The 21,228-nt window shown below is 31.9% G+C and overlaps 2 protein-coding genes across 2 annotated transcripts; one reads left to right on the top strand and one right to left on the bottom strand.

Moving 5' to 3' along the window:
* Positions 1–4,443: 4,443 nt before the first annotated feature.
* On the bottom strand, positions 4,444–5,334 carry LOC110735955. Its single transcript, XM_021916126.1, has 2 exons — positions 5,107–5,334; positions 4,444–4,872 (listed from the first exon to the last, which is right to left on the bottom strand). Exons 1-2 carry the CDS (start codon positions 5,332–5,334, stop codon positions 4,444–4,446), a joined length of 657 nt encoding a protein of 218 aa, XP_021771818.1.
* Positions 5,335–11,836: 6,502 nt separating this feature from the next.
* Positions 11,837–21,034, top strand: LOC110737010 (sodium/hydrogen exchanger 2-like). Its single transcript, XM_021917355.1, has 15 exons — positions 11,837–12,293; positions 13,069–13,449; positions 13,557–13,675; positions 13,794–13,891; positions 15,694–15,753; positions 15,837–15,883; positions 15,975–16,169; positions 16,299–16,345; positions 18,269–18,335; positions 18,517–18,617; positions 18,706–18,807; positions 18,939–19,077; positions 19,169–19,231; positions 19,395–19,478; positions 20,247–21,034. The coding sequence occupies exons 2-15, from the start codon at positions 13,273–13,275 to the stop codon at positions 20,601–20,603; spliced, it is 1,656 nt and encodes a 551-aa protein (XP_021773047.1). The 5' UTR covers positions 11,837–12,293; positions 13,069–13,272; the 3' UTR covers positions 20,604–21,034.
* The last annotated feature ends 194 nt before the right edge of the window (positions 21,035–21,228 follow it).

Here is a 21,228-nt window from a genome sequence, read left to right as displayed (position 1 = left end):
TAAAAATAAGTTAAGTTTAGCAAAAATAATTTTAATTTAGTTAAAATAATTTCTTTTTAGCAAAAATAAGATGAAGAGAACTTATAGATTAAAAGAGAAGGGAGAAAATGTGTCTTATTATTAAAATGTTCAAAAAATATTTAATAACATATTTTGTAAAAATGACGAAATATTATTTATTTCAAGAATATAAGCAAAAAAAATTGCTTATGTTGTGTAAATGAGCTGAAAAAATATTTGCTCATTTCATAAAATTATTTTGTTCATTTTGAGCAAATGAGCAAACTTTTATGCAAATGAGTAAATAATGATTACACATATGATAATCAGCTTTATGATAATAATTGCCACATAACACAATCATGTTGATTTGAGTCTTATTTGATCTGTTTTAATAAATAGATTATTAATACTAATATGCAATTAAAGATATTTATGATCAAAGTAATATATTGACAAAGGTGTATAGTCAAAACGGAAATAACTTATAGGAATAGAGGGAGTAAAATAAAAAAGCACCCATGCAAACACATACATAATAATATATATATATATATATATATATATATATATATATATATATATATATATATATATATATATATATATATATATATAACATGTATGTGATGTACCTATATGAAGGAAAACGATGTTGGATGTTAGAACTTAGAATTTATTGGAAATTATGTTACATTATTTTCCTTTTTTTTTCTCTAAATTTTTTTTCTCCCTCCGTTTTTTTTAGTTGACACGTTCCTTTTGTCACGTTTGCCAATGCATAACTTCAACAATTAATATCATTAATTACCGATAAATAAAAATTATAAAAAGTTGATATTTTGAATATATATATATATCGTGATAAATCTAACAAGATCCCACATGACTATATTTTTCATTACGTATAAAACACAAAACACGGTCAAATGGGAGTGAGTGAATAGTGGTAAAGTCAAAACGTGTCAACTTAAAAAAAACGGAGGTAATATATAATATGAAGTACTAAAAAGGTCATTATGCTAACTTTCAACCACGAAACTTTGAGTCTTTAATATTCCCTTTGTTTTTATAACTGCACACCGGTTTGACCGGCTAGTATAGGAAGATAACTTTCAACCACAAAACTTCGAGTCCTTTTAAAATATTGTTTAAGTGAGATTTGTTGGGAATTACCGAATTAATAAACAATACAGCATACTAGTAGAAGAGAGATAAAGTGGGCATAGTAAACATAGTATTATGGGGCATATAAAAAAAGATGGATGGTATAAAAACCTTTAATTTACATGTAACAAATACTAAGTTTTCTATCACGCCTTCATCAAGCCTTTTTTATCCCCAATGTTTTATTATAGTGTTTTTTTTCTTCTCTAACATTAGCTTCTTGGCAAATCTTAGATTTTACTTTAAAGAACACAAATATGAGAACATTAGCACATCTTTCCTGGGTTTAAATTACGACCCTTCATACAGATAGATTTGACAGATCCATAAATGATTGAATGTAAGCTTTCTTTCATGTACTCCCATAATTTGTACGAGTATAACCCAATTAACAACGAGTTTAGGTCCACTATACTTAATTTTGCCAAACAACTAAGAAAACATCACATCATATACATATATATGAGTATGACTAACAATATAACCTAGACACATGCATGAACTCAATACTACTAATCTAATCACGAAGGTTTGGAGTTGGTGGGAAACTCACCTTGTGACTTTAAGGTTGCAAGTTTGAGCCCCACTAACTATATTTACTTGGGAGTAGGAGGATTCCCTTACCTCCCCCCTCTACTCTCAAGTGTTGATTGCGGAGCTAGGCTGTCTTAACTTGTGAGAGATGTCGGTTTAATAGGGTCTTTCATCTTACCTATAAAAAAAATACTCCTAATCTAATCCTTGTGTTTGCAAGAACATCGTCTGTGGTGGAATTAATTCTCGCTCCTATACCCTACTACGTTTAAGGAGTTGAAGGCTAAGAATTGACAACTCTATCACTATTTAAAGATAAGATACAAGGGAAATTAAGTGCGTCCATCTTCTCACAAGGATGTGAAACATAATCTCTGTTGCCTGATTGCTTTCTCTATAAATATGTTAAACTTGTAGGAGGCAAAAGATTCTAAATTAAAAGTTTGTTGATATCATATACTTGTAATATATCATCAAATTTTTAGAATTACATTTAAATTGTCCAAGCTAGGGGAGTAATATTTCAAGGTATAACTTCTTAACGCTTTTTTAATATCTTTAGGCATGAGATGAGCTGAATTCATTTCATTTATCATCAAGTTCAGTTACTTTTTGAGTAATGTTGATGTGTGTGTATGATGCATGTGTACTGTTAAGAGCTTGATTTCCTTGCGATAAATCTTAAGTGTGGGGATTAGTAACGAAATCTCAGCTAATACCCAAAGTTTAAATGAGGCTTGATTTCATAAAATTAAGGCATAAGAAATATACTCGTTAATGATATAAAATCAAAGTGAATATAAAATAAACAACATTGCACTAGTATATTATTGTTTCATTTCCTTACTTTACATTACATGAGCAGTGTATAGAGATCTCACACCCAATATTTGTGTTTTTATTTTTTTTTTATTTTTAAGAAGACACCTAATGTTTTATTGAGGCTTGACTTTTTGACATTAAAGGCATAAATTAATTAAATCAGAGTCAATAGGAAAGAAACAACATATGATATGGCTATGATACAAGGATAGGACCTTTATTTTTTTTTAAAGAATAATACCTGTATTTTTACGAAAGAATAACGATAATGATAGTTAATTAAAAATATATGTATGAATTATCAAAGGAAACATGTGACGCGGGTGGTTTGAGATTTTAATTAACTATATTTAGGTATAAGTAATTAAATATGAAGTTCTTTCTTAAAACCAAGTTCATATGTAAAATACATATTGTCATCAAGATAATAAGAAGAGATCGAAATATATATTATTGTCAAATTCATACATCAAAGAACAATATCATTGCTTATTTTAGAAATCAAGGAGCATATATATGATTGAAAGATATTTTTGTTGCAAACATGCAAATTATTACGGAGTACTCTCTTTGTTTTTCTTAAGAAACTAACTACTCTCTTTAATTGGCTTAAAGGTAACCCAAGTAAAGGCAATAATTACTTTCCGAAAATTCAAAAGTATACATAACAATCAATTTTTGATGTATGCATGGTGAGAAAATGAGGCCCAAATATAGTGTTGTCATTTTGTTAATGTTGTTGAATTTTATATGCACTACAATGAAAATTAATATTTCATTCAATATAGCTTTATTTTTGTTTGGATAACATAGATAAGAAGATTAAATAGGAGAAATTAAGAATCATTAAGTACCATTAATAACACCAATCAACGTGTTATCTTGTAATAAAATTTCCAAATTTATTCTTACTATGTACCAACGTCCCTAAATTAGAAACCTATTTCTCTTTATTATGTGAGTAATAAACATAAAAAATAGGTTTCTAATAAAGGGACGGAGGGAGTATATCATAACTGATATATATTTCCTTATTAATTTTTAAAAGAAAAAGTATTAAAAATTCTCTAAAAAGGCGAGTGTACGTCAATTTATTGTAAGACGGGTTAAAGTTATCTTAAAAGTATTTAAAGTTACACTTTATAGTACAAAAGTTATTATTTTTCTAATACTAAATTTTATCTTACAAAAAAACTTGTAATGTAATGATTAATCATGTTAGCCTTTATATTATGTAGGCATGAATCTATAAGAATTTACATATTAAAATAAATATTCAAACTAATGACAAATTAAAAGTTACCCTTTAAGTAATTAAAGTTATCATAAAAATAGTTAAACTTACCCTCAAACTGACCGTCTTATAATAAATTTAACGTACACCCGCCTTACACAAGACTTATTGAAAAAGTATTCTCATTACCTTAGCTTCACAATATAATTATATATTCAACTTAAACTTAAATCACTAATGCCCCACTAGAGTTTAATTATCTACTAGAAGTCTACAATCGTGCATATAGAAGAAAAATTGAACTTTTAATTAAGAATACCAGTTGTACAAAGAACAAGTCCGGGTAAATTTATAGTCATATGTTTCATTTAAAGTCAAGGGTGCGAGTAAGTAGTAATTAAGAATATGTAAAAGGTTATTCCGTGTATTATTTTTCTTTTCATATATGAAAAAAAACAAAATATGTAAAAATAAAATAATGTTATGAAATATTTGTGGATATCCATTATCCTCCCTGTATCATTTGTAATATTCTAGATTTAGGGTTTATTGTTATCTAAGCAAACCCTACTTATATTGTATGTATATATATCCACATTCTATGGAATAATAAACTGATTTATTCTCTCTCAATCTCTCATATTTTCTCCTTATTTTATAACACGTTATCAGCACCAAATTTGTTTCTACTTTCCTTTCTGTTTGATTGATTGTTGATAAAGGTCTACTAGATGTTTTGGTGTGCGACACACACGAGACCAATGGCCTTTTCCTCCACAACGATAGCATATGTTTTCATATTTATCCTTCTCATTCTTATTTCCATCTTTATTGTCCCACTTCTGGTGAGAGTATGAGTTTCTAAAATGACCACCTCGACCACGATCATGTCCACGTCCGTGGCCTCGTCCACGACCTCGACCACGACTGCTGGCGTGATCTCTAGCCTTTTTCTCTTTCCCACTATGGGATGTCGCATTCGCTTTAGGGAATGGAGTAGAGCCAGTTGGGCGTGATTCATGATTTTTCATTAATAGTTCATTATTTTGCTCGGCCACAAGGAGACAAGATATCAATTCAGAATATTTTGTAAAACCCTTTTCACGGTATTGTGTCTGCAGGACAACATTGTTTGCATGAAAAGTAGAGTATGTTTTTTCTAACATTTCTGCATCCGTGATTTTCTCTCCACATAATTTCAATTGTGATGTAATTCTAAACATGGCTGAGTTGTATTCACTCACAGACTTAAAGTCTTGTAATCTTAAATGTAACCAGTCATAACGAGCCTTTGGTAATATCACAGTTTTCTGGTGGTCATACCTGTCCTTTAGATTACTCTAAAGGACTTGTGGGTCTTTAATAGTCAAGTATTCAGTCTTAAGGCCTTCATGAAGGTGATGGCGAAGGAATATCATAGCTTTAGCCTTATCTTGGCTTGTTGCAGTATTGTTTTCTTTAATAGTATCACCAAGTCCCTTTGCATCTAAGTGTATTTCAGCATCTAACACCCAAGACAGATAGTTGTTTCCAGTAATATCAAGAGCAACAAATTCGAGTTTTGCAAGGTTTGACATGATTCACTGATATATAAAACAATATTATAAATTAGGAACTAAGATGGTATAATAAATATATATACTCCAAGTTTCAATTAAGATAACTAATTTCAAGTAAGTAATTATAACAAGATTTGCGTATTGAACTTTGAGAAGGTTACTGTTCATGAGACCATAATTAAGTCTACTAATCAATTATCATAACAAAACATAAACCTTAATTTACCATAATAAACACAAACCTTAAACAAAAAAAAAACAAAAACGTTATCTTGGGACAAGTAAGTTGTGGAAATACGTATGTAATCGGATTATAAAAAGTAATGTATCAATAAGGTCTTTGCACGCAATGATTGATTCAAAGCATTTCAATGACAAGCTTGCTTATTAATAAATACACTGTAAAGATACATCCACTTCTCAAAAATTTCTATAAAAAAAATTCTGTTAACTGTATTATTCTCGATAATGAATAAAAACTCCCAATAAAACATACAATATTTTCTCATTACTAATATCCCGCAAATATTAGACCGATCAATCCAAAAGAAGCAGTAACAATCAACAAAGAAAACGATCAAAAACCCCAAAATCATCAAACCAATTGAATGGATTAAACAGGATCCCGATCCCAATCACAAATTATGCAAGACGATTAACGCAAAACCAGCGACATAGGATAAGCGAAGAAAGACGAAAGCAGAAGACGAAGCAAAATACAGAGCATTAATGATTAAAACTTGTTGGATATAATAAATTCTTGGATGAGTACCATATTATAACAAAAAAAAAATAAAAAATTAATGATTAAAACTTCGTTATCAATTCTTTACAAATATTCCACCTCAGATAAACTATAATCAATCAACCACTCGTTTCTTAGCTCGAATTTCCGGACTAAAACTAACGCAATATGCCAAGAACAACACTTTACTCTAGTTGAACAATTAAAATAACGATTTCACACATGAAACAACAACAATTAAAGAGCAACTAGCAATATTAAGTGGGTGTTAAAATCAAAAGGGCAACATCATAAATTTAAAACAAACAAATTAAACAGCAGAGAACGGGTAATGCTAGAAATTGCTTAAAATCAAAACTTAATACTGTCGAACTCTGACCTCAGATAAACCCAAAAACTAATCGGTTGAGCACAGAGAACGGAGCACGGAGGCTACAACCTGATTACGCGTCACGCCGTCACGGACTGCGGGACTGTTAGTCTATGAGTAAAAGTGAGTTAGGGTGTCGAAGGAGAGGAGAGTTGTTTTAGAGTTTGGGTAGCCTTGAGAAGCAGTAATGCTCCTGATCATATGAATCAATAATATTGTTTCAGATCCAAGAGCAATGGTGCTGATAACGTGTACGAGGATGGCGAAGGTGATTTTGATTACGGTGATAAAACTCACCTGGAAGCAGCTGATTTCTTTCCTAATTCTGAAGAAAATAATTGAATAAATTATAATCCATTGGCGAATAAACACTATTAATTAGCTTGCATTTATTTTAGAATTTTATCGTAGTACTGTGATTTTATGCTTTATGGGACATTTGTTTTTGGATATTTTTATGTTTTCGGATATTTCATTATTATTATTATCAGTCATTTATTAATTTAAGTTATTTGGTTTAGTGAATCTTATTTTAGTTCCTTTAATTCTATTAGAATATTAATTTGAGAATTTTTAGTATAAAGGTTCATATAATTGGGCAAGAGGAACGAATATGAGTCTTATAAGAATTATTTTACTTTGCTATACATACATTGATAAAAGAATTTGTGACTTAAAAGGTGCAAGAGATTTAAAGGTAGTTGGATTAATTTAATGCCCCCACATGCAAGGATTAGGGGGAGATAGTATTTATATCATTATTTTATGTAATCCTTTCACATAAATAATAAAATATATTGATGGTCAGTTTGGTACATACATTAACTTAAATATTAATGTTTTATTTAATAAAAGTGGTCACATGTTAATTAATATATTTCAAAATGATACCATCCTGAAGATGGATATGAATAGATGTCATTAGTTATATACCTTTATAAGTTGCTAATGAACCTAAAGCACGCCTGAAGCGTGGTATCCGTAGCCAAGCCCAATAGATTCCAAAGATAAGAATATTCAAACAGGAAAAGAGCAATTATTGACAATAGTAAATTTGAGGAAGTAATACGTTTTGATAGACCTTTATAAGAGATTATATTTAGTAAAATGGATATGTACCATGATTATATAGAGTACTCTAGAAGAGTATAGAATTATCCAACAAGCTTAGAATGTATCAAGATTATAGTCAAAGCTCTAGCAGAATATTAAATTTTGGATCAAGTATTAGTTGATTGTCTTGCCAATTATATAAAGAAACACATTTTGGTGTTCTAATATCACATCATATTATGTCTCATAAAGTGATCACCTGGAAAACTAACCGTAATATAAATTTAGATAAATGATTGGATGTGATAATTAAATTAGGCCATCCGGGTTCAATAAATACCCGTTATAGAAACCTGAAGTTTCATTTGATAATGTGCTGACACTCTCTCGATGTTAAATATATGAAGTGAATTGAATGGCAAGACATAACATTGAGATTGAACTATATTTGGATTGTGATTTTCAATGATTTGTGTTGAAGAAAATTTCAAGAGATAATATATTCGTTTTGAATAAATTTTCATACGAATAATAGGTGACTAGAAGTTCACCAGAATAACTTATATGTTATCACATGTTGGTGACCAGAAGCTCACCAAATACAAGTTATATGAGAAAATTATGAATATTTAATTAGTATCATACTATCATGGTTTCTAGTGATCTAGAAGATCATCACCTAGTAGAATTACAATCAAGTTTATATTTGTATAATAATTCTTTTGATTGGGGCTATTATATGTCAGCACATAAGAAGTTGGAAAAGAAAGAAAAACGTACAACTGCACGACACATGTCTCCCCATTGACATTGATCTCCAGAAGAGAACATATTATAGAAAGTGTAACAATAAATACACATGCAGTGTAAAGTTAATGAAGAAATGATTCTTCATTGAAATTGTTCTCTAGAAGAGATAAAACTTGTTTAATACAAATCTTCTGAGATAATTATTTTGATTGTGATCCTCCCGATGAAAAGAATTTTAATTTGTATACTAAGTTGGTATAGAATTAGACGCCCCTATAAATGAGATATTTTACCAACTTAGGGGGAGAAGAATTAGCAAAAGTTGGAAAAATCGGAAAATATAATTGATGATCCCGATAAGGTAGTTTGTAAAGTTATACGCCAACTTTTGTCTATATATTATCAAGATATGTTGGACATTTATGATTTGATTTGTATTTAGTTATGACTCATGTTGCATAGCGTTGAAGATACTTTTTGGTCATATTATGTGTATACATTGAGATAAAATCTTGCCAATTATACTTGAATCACTACACCTGAAGTGTAGGTTGTATGATCGGTTCCAAAATAAAATATCTTTAATGGATATGATATATGTCAAGATAGTGCAGTTAACACTAATAGCGTAATAGTATATAAATACCATAGTGTATGAAATACCCTAAAAGTGGTATAGATATCTGAATTATTACAATAGATGGCCTATGATGTAAGGAAGTTATGATGGTACCAATAAGAAAAGTATTCAGATATCATAGTAAAATAGCATGCGGAATGTACGTTAAAGGAATATTATGATACCGGTATACAAGGGAACCGATAAATAATATGCATATGTATGATAGAATGGACTAGTGAATAAGGGATCTGAAATATATATGTCCATTTTGATGTCGACATAATGATAATGATCAAAAGTTTATCATGGACTAGAAGTCCAATGTAATATGGATTTTTAAATCCACACTGTACAGTGTCTTGCATTATTTTGAGTCCTATGCATGTTTATATGCATGTATAATTCATAGGTTAACGGATTGTTCATTGCATATGTTAGTAGTTGTTAGATGCATTACTTATTGTATATTTTGCTTAATATGTTATCATGTTTTATATATCTCATATTGCATGCATTAGTTTCTATACAATATTTGTGGTGTATGTGCATGTTCATTCAAAGTATAGTAAGGCATATTTACAACTTTGATGGAAAATTAGAAAGACATATTTATATTCCAACGGGCTTATAATTATGATGAAATTAAATATGACGTTGATCTAATATTATTTATGAATCATGTAAGAGAAGTTCTCGAAGAACGTATATGCAACATATTTATAGCCCTACAAATTTTATATCTTGAATATTGCAATTATTATCAAACTCTTGAAAAGTCTATATGACTACATCATTGACTTCTCAACCTGAAGTTTGAGCATATGAAAGTCAGTGAGATTTGCTTTTGTATGTACAAGAGAGCTATCGTGTCAATTATGAAACGTCTAAGGAATATCAATGGAATACTTATGCGTGAGAATGTTTTCTTATGGTCCAGAAGAACCATGATTAGCGTATCTAATTACATGTGTTATATTATAATTCAGATGAGATTGAAGAACGACATTAATAATATCAAGTTTTGTCATCAAATTATTATTAATGAATGTTTGATCAAATAATGATCATCGATTTCTATTATTCACGACCTCCAGAAGAAGGCCTAACCGCATAAGTTTAACTTTTAAAATAACTTTATTCAAATAGAGGTTTGGAATGATGTAGAGATAAATACATGTATGGTGAAATGAATACACTTCACATGTTCACTTGAAGACTTGAAGATGCAATTTCAGTTTAGGAGGATCGAAGACCAATGAATGATATTTTACTACATATTAGAAGATATCCATCTATATTGGATTCATTGTTGCGGCACTAGAAGATCTCAGGTTATGTATTCATCAGGGGGAGAAAATACGCGCTGCACTCTTTTTCCCTTGACCATGGTTTTGTCCCACATTGGGTTTTCCTGGTAAGGTTTTTAATGAGGCAGCATCTCGAGCGTATTACGAAGAATATTGTACTCTTTTTCCTTCATTAGGTTTTTTTTTATCCCACAGGGTTTTTCCTAATAAGGTTTTAATGAGGCACACTCTTCGATAATGGACATCCAAGGGGGAGTGTTATGAAATATTTGTGGATATCCATTATCCTCCCTGTATCATTCCGGAATATTCTAGATCTAGGGTTTATTGTTATCTAAGCAAACCCTAGTTATATTGTATGTATATATATCCACATTCTATGGAATAATAAACTGATCTATTCTCTCTCAATCTCTCATATTTTCTCCTTATTTTATGACAAATAAGTATTATTTTCCCTATTCTTTTTTACTTGATTTGTTTCTTTTACCACGCTTGCCAATATAAAACTTTAATGACCGATAACTTTATTTCTCCATAAGTAAAAATTATAAAAATTACTTATTATGATAGTACTTATTGAGACGAATCTAACAAGATCTCACATGAATATGTTGTAATTTATATATAATTCATAAATATGGTTAAAGGAAAGACAGTAAATAGTGTAAAAGTCAAAGCAAATCAAGTTAAAAAAAAACGAAGAAAGTAGTAAATAAAAACTCTGATTTATAAGCTCGGATATTATTCATACGTGTAACATGTGTGATCATGAGATGTGTCGACAATATCAAATAAAAAATGGGCGGCTTGGAATTTAGCGGGTAAAAACACCAAAGTAGTGAGTATAAGACAGGTTACTTATCTTGTGCATAATTGCATAAATAAGTAATAATGCATGACAAGCTGGAATGAAAGGTGAGAGATAATCAGTTTGCTCAACCCAAAATGCCAAATTCCAGTGTGCTGATGAGATTTATTGAGCCGTCGCGTTTTCAGATGCACTTTAGATCTTGTATTTTTCTGCTATGAAATCACTATTTAGCAATTCTTTTATCATCAATAATCTAAAGGAAAAACAAGCAAATCTAAAAATATCTATGTACTTTAGTTGTAGACCATTATATTGAATTAAATTACGGAGTAGTATATGATAATATTATAAAAATTGGAAACAAAATAAATATAGGCCCGACTCTTAGTCGGTGCATGCAACTCGTGTATTTGCACCAGACACAAAATTTAAAAAATATAGGCACATATGTCGAGACACGACTTTGACATTTATCTTCTCTAATCTAATTATTTCTTTCGTTTCATATTAGATGACACATTTAATTAGACACCTTTATCAATGCATACTTTCTAATGCATATATCCTTGAGTACATATTAGAAAAAAAATAAATAAAAATTTGATATTTAAAAAATAGATGTTAGAGACAAATCTAACAAGATTGATCTTACATGACTATAAAGAAGTCAACAGATGGAAGACACCTTACACTCTAACACAAGTACACTCTAACACAAGTATCAATCTAGCAAAACTAGATCAAGATCCATTGATTGAGATTAATTGTTAAATAAAATGATAATATAAGAAGAGAGAATCACGAGTGATATACGCACAAAAAAACCATAAAATTTGGCTTTTATAAACTTTAACTTAGCTTAGGATTTTTATGTAGATGCTCCGTGGATATCATCAATTTCATATAACCCCGTGTAACACGCCTCTCTCTCTTCCTTATTCTCTTGGCACTTGTCACTTCGTATTTGGCATCATTTCTTGATATACTTTCAGTAAAAGCTTCATTTCTTTTCAATAAATTAACAAAATAAAAACAAAAATTTATCTTCCAATTTTATTTCATTTTTCCCCTAAATTTTCTCTCATTTCTTCCAGACTTTTCTCTTTTCTTACCCCCTTTTATCTCTTTCTTACCCACCTGAATTTTCGTTTTGTTTTTCTGTTTCTTTGTTTTCATTTGTCCTGAAAATCCACAATTTCTGGGAATTATTGGGATTTTCTTGGAAATCAGTTTGATTAAAAAAAGAGCAGATTTTTCTGTTTTGTTCCTGAATTATTGCTGCCTTTTTAACTTCCCATACACTTGGAAATGCATTGGTACGTTTTTTTTGTTAATCTTGTAAATTATGATGAGGAATTTTCTTTTATTTAATGCCATTATAATTGTTATTTAATGTTTATGATTTGATTAGCATTTGAAATTTTTTCGGAGATCGCCGTAATACTCTTATAACTTTAATGTAATAATTAAGATGTTATTTGTAATAATAGTTCATAATTAAGTGGTGTCACAGTGCATGTTTAATCTTAATCGATTAATTTTTTGGGTTTTGTTTTTGTACTCAATTTTTGTGATTGGAATTATCGGTTGCTGATATAAGCATCTGGGTTTTTAAGGTTTAAGCTTATTTAGATGATAATGGCTAAATTATTGTTCTTGAAGTTCGTAAAACTGGGTTTTTTGTCGTTAAGTTTTGTGAATTATTAAATGTGATTTTATGGTAATTCATGCTAGTCATGCATCTGGGTATCCGTAATTAAAGCATATAAAAAAGGGAGTACTTCATTATAATATCATCAAAATTGGGCTAACTGTACTCAATATATGCAGCTGTAAGCCTGTAGTTATGTTGGCAAAGGTTTAAAGATGCTGACTAGTTTAGGTTGTACTCTTAGGGGTGGCATAGAACTGGGATCGAACCCCGTCTACATCACTGCCCTTTGTGGCGCTATGCACACCAATAATTAAATTTTGAGCTTTAGATTTCTGAGAATTAAGCTTATGGAATGAAGCTGTAAATTGCTGTTGATTGGTTCGTAGGACTAATTAATTTTTTTTGCTCATGTTTACTGTTGAATATGTGATATGCAGAACTTTGATGGTGTATGAGCTTTGAGGGTCATTATATGGACAGCGAGGAGACTTAGTATTTGCAAAGATCATTAAGCTTCATAAAGCTGTATTTCAAAAGCTACTGAAGATTCATCGTACATAAAACTTACGTATATTCATATACTTGTATAAAGTATAAATTATTGTGGTTGTTTGGGCGTGGGTGAACAAAGTAGCTAAACAATGTGGTCACAGTTAGGCTCTCTGTTGTCTGGCAAAATGGATGCTCTTGCCACTTCTGATCACGCTTCTGTGGTCTCGATGAATCTGTTTGTAGCATTGCTTTGTGGTTGTATCATAATTGGTCATCTTCTAGAGGAGAATCGCTGGATGAACGAGTCCATCACTGCTCTACTTATAGTAAGTCTTCAATACATTTATTAGATTGGTTCAATTATGCTTCAAATTATCATGGAGTTTTGGTTGATGATCTAATTTCTACAACGTGGTTTGATTCTTACTGGCAGGGTTTGTCTACTGGGGTTGTGATTCTGCTGATTAGTGGAGGAAAGAGTTCGCATCTTTTGGTTTTCAGTGAAGATCTTTTCTTCATATACCTTCTTCCACCAATTATATTTAATGCAGGGTCCGTTAGATTTCTTTCAATAACCTGTTTGCTCTCACTTGTTTCTGTTTTTTCCTTGACAAAGATTTAGGATTCAAGTCTGGATACTGATTTTTTTAGCTTCAATTGTCTTATCCAGCTTTCAGGTGAAGAAGAAGCAGTTCTTCCGCAACTTCATTACTATCATATTGTTTGGAGCTGTTGGTACATTAGTATCATTCACCATCATATCTTTTGGTAATATAAAAAACTATGTTTTCTCTTATGCTACGCTCTTGTTTGCTTCTTTTGAAAACAGTAGATGTGGTCTTTAATGGGAATCAGTAGTGTGCTAAAATTCACGAAGTCATTTCTTGGTAGATTAACTCTTATTGTTATAGCTGTTTATATTTGGGTGTTGTTAACTTCCTACTGCTATAAGTGTGACCCCAATCCTCAAGGCTATTATTGCCCTAACTCATTTTTCTATAAGAAAGAAGTAGAATTCAAATGAGTGTACAAAGCAAGAGGACAAGATGTCCTTAGTTGAAAACAAACAAACAAAAAAAAAAACCCAACTCCCCAGATTCTTTGAAATTGAAGTTGCTCTAGCTCACCAAGAAGCTAAATAAATATATCCATCCTAAATCTGGTCCCATGAAAGATAATTGTGCCCTCCCTCCCTTTTGTAAGAATATGTAGATTATCATGCTAATCAATTACCCCACAAAATCAGCGTACCTTAATCCTCTTCTTTTGTCACCCCATGACATTTCATGCATGATAAACCTTTATAATGCTCTCACAATCTACTTTTGAGATTTGACTAAGTCTGCTAGATATATTCTCCCATTGTTTCCACTACTAGTGTTTTTACTTTTTTTTTTCTTTTTTCTTTTTTTGTGTGTGTGTGGTTATTTTGGAAACATCCTCTTTGATAGCTTAGGGGGGAGGCAGCATATATTTGGACATACTTAGGTTGTATTTTAATGGAATTCATACTGAATGATGGTGATTGTACTGTTCTATAGATCTTCATTTGGCGAGATAGAATTTGATGAAATATTAGAGAGGGGATGGACCAGTAATTGGTATATGTTACTACTTTTGCTGTTGAACTGTTTTCCCCAGGTTTTGTCACCTTGGTGCTTTCTTGGATTTGGTCTTTGGTGTAGGCTGCATTATTGTTGTGTGTAATATCAGCACATGATGAGGGGCCCATAGGGGTCCTTCTTAGAAGGCTGTATTTGTGCCCCTTGATATTTGCATATCTTTATTTTTGTTTCCTTTTTATATTACTGGCCTTTTAGGTTCCTTCCTCTGATCTCTGTAATATTAATTAGTGGAAATGAAACTTCCTTTTAAAACAACCAAGCCCTTCCCACAGGGCAAGACAGAGGGAAAAAGGACACTTGTTGAACGAAATTTCTTTTGATAGCTTTAAGTACACCTGTTGGTTATCTTGTGCTGCTATCAGTGCCTTGACCCTTCTTGCATTCATAAACAATTCAAACCATCTTCTCTGCTCGTAATCTCTAATTAGAAAATAGAGTTACTTGGAATATGGTATCTTTGCGCTTTATCTGTCACTTCCAATAACATATGTGAGTAATGATGGCACATTACTAATTTGAGGTTCCACATATTTTTCTGTTATTCTTGTTGGATCTTCGGAATCTTTTTGACTTGATGGGACATTGCTTCAAGACTTATTTAATACTTCTATTCAAGTGTTACCTAATTTGCTTATCCCCCTCAAGCCTTGACCAGGATCAGGTGAATTGGAACTTGGTACATGGTACACTTCTAGATTTATCTAAGAAAACTAGGTAGCAAATGTCATCTTCGTTCTTAGTTTGTGTACCAAAGAAGTGATGACTAGAAGAAAACCAGATTAAAAACATTAGGATTTATGATTTGACTAATGTGCTTATGGTGGGTGATAGTAAGTGGAGCACAAATTCCTGCAAAAAATTATCGAGTCTCATTTACTGGCAAACTATAAGTTTCTGAAGGAATGCTGTTTTGTTTATTTATTTAAATATTAAATTTTGATGCAGGAGCATTGTCAATTTTTAAGAAATTGGATATCGGTTCTCTGGACTTGGCAGACTATCTTGGTATTTATTTTCTATGCATCATGTTGTTTCACAGCACATGTTATTCTCTTTGCTTTGGGTTTTAATGTTCTCCTTTATTTCAGCAATTGGTGCAATATTTGCTGCCACAGATTCTGTTTGCACATTGCAGGTAAGTCCATTTCTAACCCTTGTACAAATCTGAAAGCAAAGACCTTTTACTCTATTAGTGCAGAACTTAAAAGATGCCTTTTATGGAGCAGGTGCTGAATCAGGATGAGACCCCTCTGCTCTACAGTCTGGTGTTTGGTGAGGGTGTTGTTAATGATGCCACATCAGTGGTGCTTTTTAATGCGATTCATAGCTTTGACCTCACAAGCATTGATCACAGAATTGCTTTACAATTTATGGGCAACTTCTTATATTTATTTATCGCAAGCACTATACTTGGAGCATTTGTAAGGCTATGCCCATCTCCTTTTTTTTTTTTTTTTTTTTTTTTTTTTTTTTTTCCGTCCTGCTTCTTCAATATTTTGTATGTGTGGTTTGATTTGTTATGGAACAATAATTCTCTGTTCTATTTGCAGACTGGCTTGCTCAGTGCTTACATTATCAAAAAGTTGTACTTTGGAAGGTATGTTTTTATTTTTTATAACTTGGATGTTTGCAATTTTCTTCCACTCATTTTATTATATTGGTTCTTCGCCTTGTGTAGTAAAATATTTATGGACTTTTTCCAGTTTATAATTAATGTCCACAATCATACAATTTAGGATATGTATGCAAATAAATTAAATGTTCATTTCCCATAAAGCCTGCTACTTCCTATGGAGATTATTAAGTTCACTTATGCTACGCTAAAACTCTTATCACTCGTCTGAATCCTGGATAACTAAGGACATTAACTTTATCCAGCATACAAGAGTCTATCTTAATCAGAGGACAATGGACCTCATGTCATTGTTACTGTCTGCCAGACCTTATTGAAATTTCATTGATGAAAACTATGCTTGAATTTGCAATGCACATGCTTGGCTCTTGAAGTTTATTTGTGATTTCTGAACATTTATCATTAATATACATGATTTCATGCAGATATGCATGTTGAATTACACATGTACCTGAAGTCATCAAACAAAAACTCATGTGTAATGTTGTACTGTCAAAGATGGCTAAGGAGATATCTGCTCTATAGTTTGATTCTTGTAGAGTTGTAGGTACCTGGCTTTCAGCATTCAGTCATTTTAAACGGTTGCTTCTGATCAGAGTGGTGTCTATTGTGTATCCTTGTATAAATTAGGTAGGGTTGTTGGCTAGAAATATATGCAAGTTGTAAGAATGTCCGATGATTAGGTGCATTAGCGTGGATCATCAGAACCTATCTTTTTTATTTAAAAAAAGAGTATGTAATCTATTTAATTTGTCTTTTATTATTCTTCAATTCACTCTAAAAAGGGAAGAATTATAACAAGATAAGAAAAAACAAGAAAACCCATTCTACATTTCATCTTTGCATTAGGGATTTCTATACAGATAAGTTACTTCACAGCTGCCATTTATGATTGTGCTGGAGCTCCGAGCCATGCGTTCCACTCAGTTTCTTTGTGGTTCTTCCACTTTTTGCTTTTATAGTATGCCATTTGCCAATCATCAGCTATCTGTTACTTTCTCAAAATAATGGCTACGTTTAAATAGTTGGCAGTTGCTCCATATTTTTGAGGGTGCAAACATTCTTTATGGAAGCAAAAAATGATCCATGGCTAGAGAAGCTCACATGGAGATACACTAATGGGGTGGTCCTCAGTCCTGTTTGCCTGTGATTACCTAATATACTTGATATGTACATTTTTTCTTCTTATTTTGAACAATATCCTTCCAAACAAAACTAACAGCATCCTTGTTTTTATTTTTATTTTATTTTTTATTTTTAAATAAAATGGAGCCTAAGATCAAGTTTCAGTTTATAGCTTCCACTACATTGTAGTATTTCCTATAGGGATGGATTTAAACCAATTCGATCCACTTTTCATGTACTACTTATTGGGTTTACTATATCTAGTCTTGAATTGGCATATACTTGTTATCTTGAACTTTTTGGAGCTTCTTTTTCTCTTTTTTCCTTTTTTTTTTTTTTTTTTTTTTTTTTTTTTTTTTTTTTTTGTGGGTAATTGTCTGTATGCTATATCCTAGGTGGTTTTTGTGATGTGTAATTCGTTTATAGAAGGAAATTGAAAGCTTTCTCTAGTTTTTGCACTAGCTAACAATAACTATTATTCTCCTATGTTATTGCTTTGTGTTCTTTGTAGTGCAAATGCATTAATCTGTGTTTTTGTGATGTGTAATCGTTTATAGAAGGAAATTGAAAGCTTTCTCTACTTTTTGCACTAGCTAACAACAGCTATTATTCTCCGATGTTATTGCTTTGTGTTCTTTCTAGTGCAACTGCATTAATCTGTCATCTGTATTATATTTGGAATTCCGATGCACCTCTTCAAAGAGTGTTAAGAATGTGCTCATCTGTAAAGATGATATCTTACTAATTGTTGCAATATTGCAGGCACTCCACTGATCGTGAGGTTGCTTTAATGATACTTATGGCTTATCTATCTTACATGCTTGCTGAAGTAAGCTTCTATAATTCTTTTGTTTGAAGTTTTTCATTCTGTATTTTCCTCATCTCTTGCTAACTTCTCTGGGAAGACGATCTTCTTTTATACAGGTCTTGTTTCGTGGGACTAGACCAGTACTTGTTTTGTTAATTATGTATTAGTTTTGTCAGGAGCTAATAATTTTTATTTCTTGCAGCTTTTCTATTTAAGCGGAATTCTTACAGTGTTCTTCTGTGGAATTGTCATGTCCCATTATACATGGCACAATGTGACTGAGAGCTCGAGAGTAACCACCAAGTACTACTGCTTATCTTTTAAATTGCTCCAAACTCTATAAGTTTTCATGGTTGCTCTAATCTGTGATTTCCTTACTTCTCTACAACAGGCATGCCTTTGCAACACTGTCTTTTGTCGCTGAGGTTTTCCTCTTTTTATACGTTGGTATGGATGCATTGGACATTGAGAAGTGGAGATTTGTGAGTGATAGGTATTATTATCTCTTTCTATATGTTGATATTTTTTTTAACATAAATACCATCTTCTGGGCCTGTTCTGTTTAAGTTTCCACTTCGAAAATTTCACTCTACTATATTTCTTTTCTCTTGATGTGCGCTGCAGTCCTGGCATTTCTGTTGCTGTGAGTTCCATATTGCTTGGGCTGATCATGGTTGGACGAGCAGCTTTTGTTTTCCCCTTATCATGGTTAATGAACTTTGCCAAGAAATCGCAAAGTGAAAAGGTCTCCCTCAACCAGCAGGTAAGTAAATTTCTTGTTTACTTTAAAAAAATTCGAAGGTAATTCCTGCTTCTTAATCAGCTTATATGTTGGTCAATATTTCTAAATATAGGTGGTCATATGGTGGGCTGGTCTTATGAGAGGTGCTGTTTCCATGGCACTTGCTTATAATCAGGTATGGCACTGATTCATTTCTGATGATCACTTATCTTATAGGTTTACAACCATCTCATAGTGCTCAAGCTTTCTAAATTAATTATGCATGTCATGATCATCATCTTTTACAGTTTACCAGTTAAATGCTTGTTAATCCTTGGTTTATTGGATGGTTTTTGCAGTTTACGAGGTCAGGGCACACGCAGCTGAGGGGAAATGCAATCATGATCACAAGCACTATAACTGTTGTCCTATTCAGTACAATGGTAAGTATTTATGCTGCCAGCAGCCTGGCTTTCTTCTTAACAGCGTATTATCGACATCATTTCTTGGATTTTTGCTGTTTTCACTTTCATCACTCAATATCTTGAGATCTGAATAATTAGTTATCTCAACATACTTTTACGCCAGTCAGTTTTAGATGTGAGGGAAGGATACACCGAAAGTGGTTTTTGGTTAAGTTGTAATCATTATGCATTGTACTGGACATCTGTTTGGTACTTTGGTTGCCTGGTTGAAGGTCCAACTTTCAAGCATATGGTCTTTAAATAAATGGAGTAAAAGTAATAACTTTGAATTTTACATGGTGTTACTTAGTCTTCTTAATATACACGATAATGCACATTCACTTATAGAATGTAACTATTTCTATTCAATACTAGTTTACCACTTGTTATCATTTTGGGAGGTGGTTGTCAGTAAGAATGCAAGTCAATGGAGTTGAGAACATTGTTGAAAGGGGTGATATGCGACCATTGACATTGTGGTATCTATCATAAAAAAGGATGTACAGACTACAGATTGATTACTATTCCCTCGAAAAAGATTTCAGTGTACTTTGACATTGTGGTATTTCCTCTATTAATGTCTTTGTATTGAACAAGCTGTACAGTGTACTTGTAGATTTGTAGTATAAAATTTGGACTTACAATAAACAAAGAGATGTAAAAGAATTCATGCAATTCTAAACAAGCTTGGGAATGAAACAGAAGTTTGGTTTTGATATCCTTGCTTGATCTTTGTCAATCCTGCAGGTGTTTGGGTTGCTGACAAAGCCTCTCATTATGTTTTTGCTGCCTCAACCAAAACACTTTACTAGTTGCAGCACCGTGTCAGATCTAGGAAGTCCAAAAGCATACTCGCCGCTCCTTGAGGGCCATCAAGATTATGAAGTTGATGTGGGGAACCATGACGATGGCACTGAGCCGACTATAGTTCGACCTAGTAGCCTCCGCATGCTTCTAAATGCACCTACTCACACCGTCCATCACTATTGGCGCAAGTTCGATGACTCTTTCATGCGGCCTGTGTTTGGTGGCCGAGGTTTTGTACCTTTTGTCCCTGGTTCACCTACTGAACAAAGCACCCACAATTTGGTAGACAGAACGTAGGAAAGTAAATTGAGGCTATAACCTACTGGCAGTTTGGGAGGACGAAAAATGCCCCATACCAACGAAGTCTGGTGTCTGGTCTCGTGGGCGTTCCTGTTTGAAGAGTTGTACAATAATTCTGTTAATAGATAGTAAGTTACAATCAATCTGCAGCTTAAATTATCAATATATTCAAACAGTATGGCGATTTGTTGATGTATTCTTTAATCTGGCTGTAGCTAGAATACTCCAATGTTTTGTAGTCCTATATTCAGTTAGGATTTTCTTTTTCCTCCGAAACCGCTTTTGCAAGCAGAAGTTTGGGTTTGTTTTTTTCCTTTATTGTAGAATAAACTTCCCTTATAACAGAGAGCAGAAACAATGTTGGAGGTTTGTTTGTTTTTGTATTATTCATTGTCCACTTATATTCTTATGAAACCGTAAGTTTGCCATTTGTTCTACTAAATGGAGAAAATATAAGTTAATCTCCTTGGTAAAAAAAAATTGGCAAAATTGTAAATAAATCAATAATTTTTCATTAAAAACAAACTCCACTTTGTTGAATTATTTGCATAAAATGACATACTGATTAGACAATCTTGTTGATTTATTTATTGTTTTTTCATTTGATAAACAAAATTTGTAA

Source organism: Chenopodium quinoa, unplaced genomic scaffold (assembly GCF_001683475.1).
Source record: "Chenopodium quinoa cultivar QQ74 unplaced genomic scaffold, ASM168347v1, whole genome shotgun sequence".
NCBI classification, from domain to species: domain Eukaryota; kingdom Viridiplantae; phylum Streptophyta; class Magnoliopsida; order Caryophyllales; family Amaranthaceae; genus Chenopodium; species Chenopodium quinoa.
The sequence above is the reverse complement of the archived record's forward strand: the minus strand, read 5'-3'. Positions and strand labels throughout refer to the sequence as shown.

Bases quoted from the DNA above. Each gene is read 5' to 3' on its own strand.
- LOC110735955 (XM_021916126.1), bottom strand. From the start codon at position 5,334: ATGTCAAACCTTGCAAAACTCGAATTTGTTGCTCTTGATATTACTGGA. The intron at 4,873-5,106 runs GTCCTTTAGAGT...GTTGTCCTGCAG, and splicing joins TGACTATTAAAGACCCACAA to ACACAATACCGTGAAAAGGG.
- LOC110737010 (XM_021917355.1), top strand. From the start codon at position 13,273: ATGTGGTCACAGTTAGGCTCTCTGTTGTCTGGCAAAATGGATGCTCTT. The intron at 13,450-13,556 runs GTAAGTCTTCAA...TCTTACTGGCAG, and splicing joins CCATCACTGCTCTACTTATA to GGTTTGTCTACTGGGGTTGT. The intron at 13,892-15,693 runs GTAATATAAAAA...ATTTTGATGCAG, and splicing joins ATTCACCATCATATCTTTTG to GAGCATTGTCAATTTTTAAG.